The 9,845-nt window shown below is 40.7% G+C and overlaps 1 protein-coding gene across 1 annotated transcript in view; it reads left to right on the top strand.

Annotated features, from left to right (window-relative positions):
- The window catches only part of KTN1 (kinectin 1 (kinesin receptor)), a 54,978-nt gene that overhangs the window by 36,543 nt on the left and 8,590 nt on the right, over positions 1–9,845 (top strand). The window contains exons 31-39 of the mRNA XM_010019585.1: positions 12–102; positions 2,232–2,318; positions 4,086–4,175; positions 5,311–5,391; positions 5,841–5,930; positions 6,020–6,112; positions 7,446–7,517; positions 7,973–8,056; positions 8,253–8,336. Coding sequence (XP_010017887.1) covers positions 12–102; positions 2,232–2,318; positions 4,086–4,175; positions 5,311–5,391; positions 5,841–5,930; positions 6,020–6,112; positions 7,446–7,517; positions 7,973–8,056; positions 8,253–8,336 — 772 coding nt within the window. The remainder of the gene's footprint in view (positions 1–11; positions 103–2,231; positions 2,319–4,085; positions 4,176–5,310; positions 5,392–5,840; positions 5,931–6,019; positions 6,113–7,445; positions 7,518–7,972; positions 8,057–8,252; positions 8,337–9,845) is intronic.

Raw genomic sequence — 9,845 nt, 5'->3', positions numbered from 1 at the left:
TGATAATGCAGGGTTGCAGGAAAAGAGAAGGAAATCGCCAGCCTCCAAAATGAGCTTGCCTCTCAGAGAAATGCTTTTGAGCAACAGAGGAAAAAGAACAACGTAAGGAAATATCTCTCCCACCTACCTCTACCTTTCCCCCTTCCTCCCCCTCCCCCACCCAAAAAAGCCCAAGTCCCAGAGAACAACCAACCTGTGTGCACAGCACTCCTTGGTGCCTAGGACTTTCTGCTGAGGACATGCTTCTGATGGTTGTCTGCTGTATTGTGTCCCCTGGACACTCCTGTCCTCTTTCCTTGGGAGTGACTAAGCATTCCTCACTTCACTGCTTGGAGTTTCATCAGCACTTTGTCAAGTTGCTGGTTTGATGAGGGGGAGGAGACTTGCATATGCTGCAGCAAGTTCTCAGACTTGGATTCAAGCCTTGTTAGCCCTGTTCAGAAACATGTCCTTTGCCAAGGGAAGAAGAGGAAATTTAGGGAGGGAGGCTGGGAAGATAAAAGGTGCTGTGCTCTGACAGAGTTATGGTCCTTGTGCGTAGCCATGGGAGGAGGCATCACCTTCAGGGCTCTTGGATCTGGCTCTTTGCCTTTCCAAGAGTGACTAAGCCTGATCCTGAATGAGGTGGAGGACAGTGAACCTTCCTTTTTACAGTAGGCACTGATGATGCAGTATGGGTTGTTTGTGGATGGAAGTAATAATTGTTTCTTCCATCACAGAGCTGCGAATTTACTTTCCTGTAATAGGAAAGAGAGTGGCATCTTCCAAGTTATATGGAAGAAAGTTGTTAAATACAGTGCTTTTAGCTCACCTCTCTCTTTGTGATAGCGTATAAAGTCCAGTGGATACTGTGCAGTAAGCTTTATTGCTTAAACGTGGGACAATATAAGGAAAATGCACAAGGAAAATACTGAAAATATGAGCTTTGGTGCAGATAGTGTTGCTTAAGAACTGAAACAAAGCAGAGCTAAAGTTGCTGAGTAGTCTCGGAAGACAGATGAGCTGGAAAGGTAGAACATATGCATGCCTGTTTCCTGGGGAATTACAAGGTCTAATTACCCTTTGTGGTGCAGGCAGAAATCTGGCTATTATTAAAGGCAGACCATGCCTGTACATCCCAGCTTTCCACATCGCAGTTTTATCCAACTTTGTTTTAATGTCTTGCCAAACAGCCCTTTAGGATAGTGGGCAAATAATAGCAGGTAAAGTAAAACTAGTGTAGGTACACACTAGGATTTGGATGCCACTTTGTGTGGTGGGTTAAAAAAATACAATTAAAAAGAATACAGCCTTTCAAAATAACCTTTGCTAAAGCAGATTGTTTGAAGGGTTGAAAAAAGTTCATTTAAATCCTGAGCACTGTAATCTCCTCCCCACAAGGCCCACCATCCTTCCTAGATAAGAGCTGCAAGGCTCTCTTTATAAGAGCTCTCAACCTTATAACTGAGCTTGCATGTTGATGTCTTGTGGAGTACACGTTTGATGACCTTGCCAAGAAAGATGCAGAAGTGCAGCACAGCATGGTGATGTTTCCATGCAGGTCTGGGGTGTGCTCACCGCTGGCAAAATCCCAAAACCTCCCAGGAAGGCTGGTGAGCAGCATACCAGTTTTCTTTGGGAACAGTGGAGAGAGCTGCGTGGGTAAATGCTTCAGACCAAGGCGCTGAGCTTTGTGTTTCTGATACGAGCCTTGGCGTAGTAGGTTTGGGTTAAGGCCCAAGGATCTACATGGGTAGATCTGGTTGCAAGATCAGGGGCCATAAATGTGTACACCTCTGTGTATACTCGGATCCATGGTGGGTTCTGCAATGCAACATGCCTAACACTCTGTTGTGTAATCTGTGGTTTGGTGTCTGTGTTCCTCACTACTTTTGAGAACTTCCCTCTTTTTTCTTACAAGTGCAGTCAAAGTGTGGGGTTGCTGTAGTCATATGCTCTGCAGTAACATTTGATAAGTTTTGGACAAGTAATTTGGATAAGTAATTGGATCAGTTTTGGACATGGGGGCAGGTTGGGCAGAAATTGGCATTTCCCCCCTCTTTTCACTCAAACTCTTTGAGCATCACACTTGTTTTTGCTAGTGTATGTCATTTTACCCAGCAAAATCATCTTGCAGTAACCAGCATTTAAATGCAAATGGTGGAATGTAATGCAAAATATATCTCTGAAGTAAAAGCGGAAACAGTTTGAATATTGGCTGAACTGAAATCATTCTTTCTAAAAATGATTAGGACCTTCGGGAGAAAAACTGGAAAGCAATGGAAGCATTGGCATCAACTGAAAAATTGCTGCAGGACAAAGTGAACAAGACTGCCAAGGTTGTAATGTTAACTGCTAGAAATGATGCATTAAGCTAGAAGCAGATCTGCAGCTGGTTTTTTAAATGAACTGGAGGCATTTAACTTTTACTGCAGTTTAAATATAGTCTATTCTTGAGTGATCATTCATATACTCTCACCTCTGCTTCTTCCTGTTGTCTTTAGGTTTCTTTTATTTTAATCCTTAGCTTGTGGGCATGCTGATTTTTTGATTTTTGTTTGCGTAATTGTTAGAGCTGTTGTGAGTCATTTTTCACTTGTGGGGAGCTCTAGAATAAAAACTGCTGGTGAGCAACCTGCTTTTTCCTACTGGGCTTTTGCTGTGCTGCAGTGAATTTATTGGAAGAAGTAGGACTAAATTATTGTTAAAAACCCTGGGAATTTCTCAGGCAAATGGTGTCACCACAGTTGTGAATTTCCTTCTTGAAGGCATATGAAGCTCATCAAATACCATCAGAGCCAATGTTCAAAATGGTATGGGGTGTGAATTGCTCTGAATGAGCTTGCATTTGCTGTGAGCCTGATTTGGTGCTAATTGCCACTGTGCAGAATTTAAAAAAAAAAAAGCATCAAAATAACTTAAAACCCCCCCTCACAAGTCAGGTAGCTAGAAGCAGAGGAGCTCTGATTTGGGATTGCGCGTCTGTGTTTTGGAGATGTCTGCCCTTCGCTCGGCCCTGCATTCAGGGAAGTTGCGTACCTGCTTTTGCTGTGTGCTAATGCTTGCCTGCTTTCTCTTGCAGTTGGAAGACTTCATCAAACAGCCATTTGCTTGGTGGTTCCTAAATTGCTGAAAACTAACACGCTTAGCACACCTCCACAACCTAATGTCTCCTATTCGTTTCTGTCTCTGAATCTCAACCTACTAATGCCACAATCTCTTGCAGCAAAAGAACTCAGAGCAGCAAGGCGCAGTAACGCTCATGTCAAAGAACAAAACAAATCCAAATATTAGTGAAGGATTTTTGTTGAAAGGTGCCTTCTATACAGGGTTTCAGGCTTTCTTCATTTAAATTTACTTGGGAGCCTGGGTGTCATATAGCTAAATTAAACCAATATGCCACAAGCACAGCAAGCAAATGTCCTGTGGCTGGTCTGCTTTTAAAGTTAAATAAATGGAGCAATAGATCTGTGGTGCCCTTGGCTCTCTGTGTTTATATTTGCAGAACAATGACAAAGAAAACCTGGAGATTGTCACACAGCTCTAATAATTACTTCCCATTGCATCCAAGTTTGGGGAAGAAGGATGTAACAGTCCCCCTTTTGAGTACTTAAAAATAATATTTAGAAGATAGTGTTGCTTTCTTGGCCTGGTTCAAATGTGCATTAACACAAACTTTCCTTTTGACTTTAACTCTCTGGTTTTTATGTGGTGATGTCAATTTATGGCGACTTTTTCCCACCCAAAATTGTATAAGTGTGGATTTTTCAAAAATTGATTGACCGAACTTCTTGCTTTTGAGATTGCTTAACTTGAGTGGCAGGGTTGGTATGATGCAGTTACTCAGCACAGTGTAGTTTGTGTTGTGAACAGGTGAAGGTGTAATTTCTGTACAAACAGGCTAGATTGGAGGAGAACTTAAGAAAATAAAAGCTTGAGCACGAACAAATGTGAAGGCCAAATTCTGAAGCAATTCAGTGTCAATTTTTGAAGCAATTTACTGACAATTTTAGAGACTGTAGTGCCTTTCTCATTTAAAAAATTACTTTCTGGCTTAAGTAGGGTGTTGTTGCCCAGTTTCACGTTGAGACCTTTTCTTGGTTTAGGAGAAGCAGCAGCATTTGGAAGCTGCCAAGGTGGAGATGCGTGAACTACTCCAGAACCTGTTCCCGAAAGTCTCTCTTCCTTCTAATGTGGTAAGAGACGTGTCTTTTCCTACCCTACTGCTGGCATTGGGGAGTTTTGGTCCTGCTGCACTGGACAGCCTGGAGCATTTCCCTGCAGTCCCTTCTGCTCCAAGGTTTTTGCAGTGGGACATGAGTATCTTCTGCAGGTAATGCCTGTGCTTGCCAGTAGCAAAGCTGCAGGCAGTTACTTTGAGAAGAGTCTTAAAAAAAAAAAAGTTGTTATACTTTTGGGTTTGGTTGTTTTGTTTGGTATTTTTGGGGTTTTTTTTTTTGGTTGGATTTTTTTTCTTTGCCACCCCAGCATCTGATTCATCCACCTGTGTTATCTTGGGTCTGAGATAGTACATTTTCAGGGGCAGATAAGGTCTGCTGCATGCTTGTTCACTGTCTGGCATGATGGGGATCCATATCTTTGCCAGTGGCTGTGCAGATAACAGCTGGCCCCCCCTTTCCTGAGGAGCTGCACTGCCTCAGTGCCAGTTAAGACAGAACTTGAAGGTTTGTTTTGGTTGCAAAGTTCCTTTGAAAACCACTGATTTCTAATTTTATATTCTTGGTGGTTTTCAGTTGTTTGCAAAGGAGAAGTGCACTGGGTTCATAAAGTTTAGATTGTGTGAATGATAAGTGAGGTGGGAAAAATGGGGTCTGCATTTAATTTGTAATGTCTAGAGGCTTTGAATATTCATATTTAAAATTCTTCTCAAATGTCCTAAAGTTAGTATCTTGAGAGAGGTAGTCTTTAAAAAGACTGGTTTTGTGTAAGGTTATGCAACAGTCTTTCTAGCGAGGTCCCTAGAATTCCACAGCAAGTGTCTGCTTTACTGCTCAGGGATTTTGGAATAGATTCCCTTAAGTCTTCAAATATGTCTTGTCGATTCCCAACCCTTGTAGGGAGACATTAGTGTTTCTGTATGTCCAAGCCCTCGTGCACTGTGTGTGTCTCAACCTCATGCTGGGTTGCTGCCCGCTGACGTAGCTCGGCTGTGTGCCGTACTAGCTGAACAACTGCTGTCAGGATGCATGTTAGCTCCAGGGAACTGGGGGACTGAAACGCTGCTCGTAAGCTTGCAGTTGGGAGGCAGATGTCCTGAAGGTAGTTCTCTTGAGGTTATTCTCAACTTTGACTGAATGCATTTCCCAATAGAGCCACAGTGAATGGATATGTGGGTTTGAAAAGATGGCTAAAGAATACTTGAGAGAGACTTCAGGATCTGAAGATGTCAAGGTAGGCACAAACAGTGGAAAGCTGCTGCGTGCGTGTATTTTTTTCCAGTATAAGTCTTGCAAATTGTGCTCTGTATTGTGAGGTTCAACTTGGCAAACAGGTGACAAGAAAATTGTTTTATAGATTTTTGCATAGCATAAATCAGAAATGTATTTACATCTTCAAAAAGCACCTTGTAGAGTTGTGAAAACGCTTATAAAATACAAAATCTGTTAACTTTTTCAAGTAATTGTTGGGGTTTTTTTCAGGCAACTCTGAATTACTGCAGTAGCTCACAAAATTTGTGATTTAAGTGTTGTATGTGAACATTGCACTTGCTGTTGTCTTTGCATGGGTTGAAAAGACAGACCTGCCAATGAATGATACCAGCTTGCTACTTGAAATAAATAATAGAACTCAAATCTGTCAGCTGAGACATGACCCTTCTGGTCTCTCTTCTCCTTTGCTAGGCTATGGAGCAGAAGTTGAAAGAGGCCGAGGAAATGCACATACTGCTGCAACTGGAGTGTGAGAAATATAAGTCAGTTCTGGCAGAGACGGTAAGCAGGATGCGTGGTTGCCTGTGCCTTGTGATGTTGCAAGCTGCCTTTCTTCTGTTATAAGCTTTCAAACCCCGCTCTCTTCTTAGGAGGGGATTTTACAAAGGCTACAGAGGAGTGTGGAAGAGGAAGAAAGCAAATGGAAGATAAAAGTTGAAGAATCACAGAAGGAACTTAAACAGGTATTTCTGAAGATCTGCTTTTTGCAATAGCCGGGTAGTTTCTGCTTGAAGTAGCAGAGGGTATTCGAGCACTGTGGAGGCAGGTATAGAACAACCCTAGCTGCCTGGTTTGATGCATGTGTGACCTGGGCATGCAAAGGTGAAATCTGCAACCAGTATAATAGGAATGATCTCTCCTTTTAACAGCAGTATTTTTGGTGCTCCTATACTTAGTTTCATGTTAAGAGTGATTTTTATTTTTTCAAGGAATGCATTTCCATTAAAAGAAACTAGAAAGTGGAGGAATTGTTGATGTCTTTAGACTTTGGCTATTCCTTTTGCTGTCTTTAGAGAAGCAAGAACAAATGAACAGGACACGTATAAGGTCTTTAACGACAAGTATCTGTCAGTCCTTTGCAGGTGATACAGAGGCAGCCATTAATATTGCACATGGTAATACTAATGCTTATGGGATAAGAAGCCAAAGACTCAGGAATGTACATGTGCTCCATTAATGTGTCAAGGAATATATTTTTTTTTTTTTTTGATCCTGGAAAATCAGACTATATTTCTGTTAAGCACCTGTTTGTTTTATTTTTTTCAAAGTCCATCTGTGAATAGATACGGACTTTGTGCTAAATTTTAAGTATCATAGGATTAAAAAATATTTTGGAAGCTGTTAAAATACTACTTAATCCATTATTGTCAACTAATTACACTTGAAATTGCTTGCAAAGCCCTCATTTTTAGGAGGGCTCTGTAGCTAGGAAAAGTGGTAAGAGAAGTCTTTTATGTTTCTTTTTTAATCTAGAATTAAAGTAGATCAAACTGCTTTTTCTCAAAAGAATATTTCTAGAGTAATTCTGCTTAGTAAATTTGAGTACCAAAGTATGAGCTTGGAGCAGACAGGTGACTTACAAACATCTGGTTTGAGGGGCTTTTAAAAGGCTGTCAGATCTTCCACTATAGATGTGCTATCATCTGCTGCATGTATGCAGCCTCTAATAAAGCTAAATATGGTGGATTTGTCTACATACAGTACAAGGATGGAGACAGTATTCCCTGCTTCCATCTCCAACTGCAGGTACTTCCCTTACTATGGTAATAGACAACTGGTTTGGTCCTTATATTGCAAATCTTTAAGGCATCTGGGCTCTAAAAATTTCAAAGAACTTTTTGTGTTGGGAGAAGGTAGGAAAGGTGTTCTAATGGAGACTTAGTATACTGCATTAGTTGAATATCTGATTACATCATTAATATTTTTAAATTGTAGAAGAAAGCTTGTGTGTATGTGGAGAGTTTGTCTTGCACCAACCCAACTAAATGATATATCTATCTTTCTTGAAAACTGCAGATGCGTTCTTCAGTTATTTCTTTGGAGCACGAGGTAGAGAGGTTAAAGGAAGAAATCAAGGAAGTTGAAACTGTACGTGCAGGTTTTTCTTTTTCTTTGAAGCTTTCTCTTGCTTAAACATGATTTAGGCTTATGCTGTAATTCTGAACTTCCTAGGACTTCTCTCCTGCAATTAGTGCAGCCAGTGCTGCAGTTTAAACTGAGTCTTTTGGCAGATGTTTTTAAGAAGCATAGAAGATAGGTATTAGAAATCGTCCTGTTTATTACTTCTGTACTGACCTGCTGCGGCTCTTTCCTTGCGAGACAGCAGTTTACTGCTTGTTGATGATCTCAGAATTGGTTATTTTTCTTTTAAACTGTTATACTTTGAAAACGTAAAATATGTGCTGTTCAATCACTGGGTTTGAAATGCTTTCTAAATGTCATGGAATATTTGATATAAGTTTATAGCTAATTATAAATCAAGAAAGTGATACTGCAAGGAAGCATTGAAAATAACTGTTTTAACTCTGTTTTTCTGTTTCTAGCTTAAAAAAGAGAGAGAACATTTGGAAAGTGAACTAGAAAAGGCAGAAATAGAACGATCTACTTATGTTTCAGAAGTCAGAGAGGTAAACATAATTGACAAAACTGTTCTTTTTCTTTTCGGTTACCCAGCTGCCTGGCAAACTAATCTAATGCTTAGCCCCTGTGGCTGAGGAGTTTGTATGCTTGTGACCTTAGGGTAGAGCGACACACTAATAACTGAGCAGAAGAAAAGTGGGCATCCTAAGGAGACAAATCCTAAAACTCTAAACTTCATTTCAGCTCAAAGATCTGTTGACTGAATTGCAGAAAAAACTTGATGATTCATATTCTGAAGCAGTAAGACAGAATGAAGAGTTAAATTTGGTAAGAAGCTTGTTCTCCGTTGGGCACAACCTAGGTTCCCAGCATACTTATGAAGCGGAGACTTATTTCAAATCCTGTCTGTTCTGCTAACCTCTTCAGCTTGATATTTTTGTCCATTGCAATCATTTATGTAGTCTGACTTTTACAATTTGTCTCTTTCTCTGCTCCTAACAATAGCATGTCTGGTTCTTAAGACTTTTTCCAAAGTCTGTAAGACTTTCATTCCTGAAACTTCTTGAGAATCAATGTTTTAAGTGTAGACATGTGCAACAGCAAATGTAATGTCCTCAGACCAACAAAAGTTGTGCTTTTCATCAGTTTAACTTGAGGATTATGCTATGCTGCTTTTTTCCCAAAGCTTTTGAGGATGCAGCTGTGGTATCCATGTCCTGCTTGTGCAGAGCCTTTTTCATCCTCCTCTGTATTAGCCAAAACCAATCTTGGATTAATTCAGAGTATCCAGCCATTCAGCAACTGGCATCCTGATGTGGCTGAATAGCTGTGCTGGCTTGGTGCATGCACTGTGTTACAGCATGTTTGTCTAGAAACGCTCTTCAGCCAGTAATACTCCTGTACCATGATTTCTCAAGAAGGAGCTGTGTTAACTGAGGCCAGACCTGTAGCCCAAAAGATGCATGGTTTTCCAGTTTGAGCCCACTCGCTTTTTTCAATGACATAAGTTTGTAGGAGGGGTCAAATCCTTCTTCTGCTTGTGTCTGAAAAATGCTTTCTTGCTTTTGAGCCAGAATTGAGGAAGGTTGTCCCTGTCACGGCTTTGTCAGGTTTTAAAGTAGTTGATGGGACAACCTGTCACTGCAGGCTGAGCTGATTTCAACGAGGTACTGCCACTAATGTAAATGGGTTAAAATAGTCAACTTAAAAAAGAAAAAAAATCACCACAATAACTAACAGTCTGCTTAAGTTAATAGTATACTTAGCAAGTCTAGTGCAGCATTGATTAGCATCCTGCCTCAGCCACCAAAGCCTCTCATTTTGAAAGCAAGGGAAATGGGAATTGAGTGCATATCTTAGAGTTAATCAGTAAACGCCAACCTCTTGAATAAGAGAGGCAACAATCTATTATGTCTGTAACAACAACAGTTTAAAAAGCTGAGTTCCCTGCTAGGGCAGCTTCACTCTGCAATCTGGTGATGCTGAGCTGGTAGGAGTGTGAGGAGGTGATAAAGAACTACCTTCATGTATATGTCTTGGGAATGCTGTCCAGTGTCTATGAGTGGCTTTTTTGCAGTAGGCAGGAGGTTGACGAATAGAAACGATAGGATTTCAAAATGTGTTTCCCACTAATTTATAAAGTGAAAAAGGAGAGAAGCTGAAAATGTAGAGCTTCCCCAAAATGTAGAAAACCAACATCCACCAGTTCAGGTGCTCCAAAGAGGAAAACCTTCCATGGGTGAGACAAATATAACATGTAGGTTTGGAATTAGTGAGAACTCAGGGCTCTGAGTAGTGTATTGTTCACTTCTTTAATCCCCTGCTGCCTCCCAAGAA

The sequence above is a fragment of the Nestor notabilis genome, unplaced genomic scaffold (assembly GCF_000696875.1).
Source record: "Nestor notabilis isolate BGI_N333 unplaced genomic scaffold, ASM69687v1 scaffold15818, whole genome shotgun sequence".
Taxonomy (NCBI): domain Eukaryota; kingdom Metazoa; phylum Chordata; class Aves; order Psittaciformes; family Psittacidae; genus Nestor; species Nestor notabilis.
This window is presented reverse-complemented; position numbering and strand designations above follow the sequence as displayed.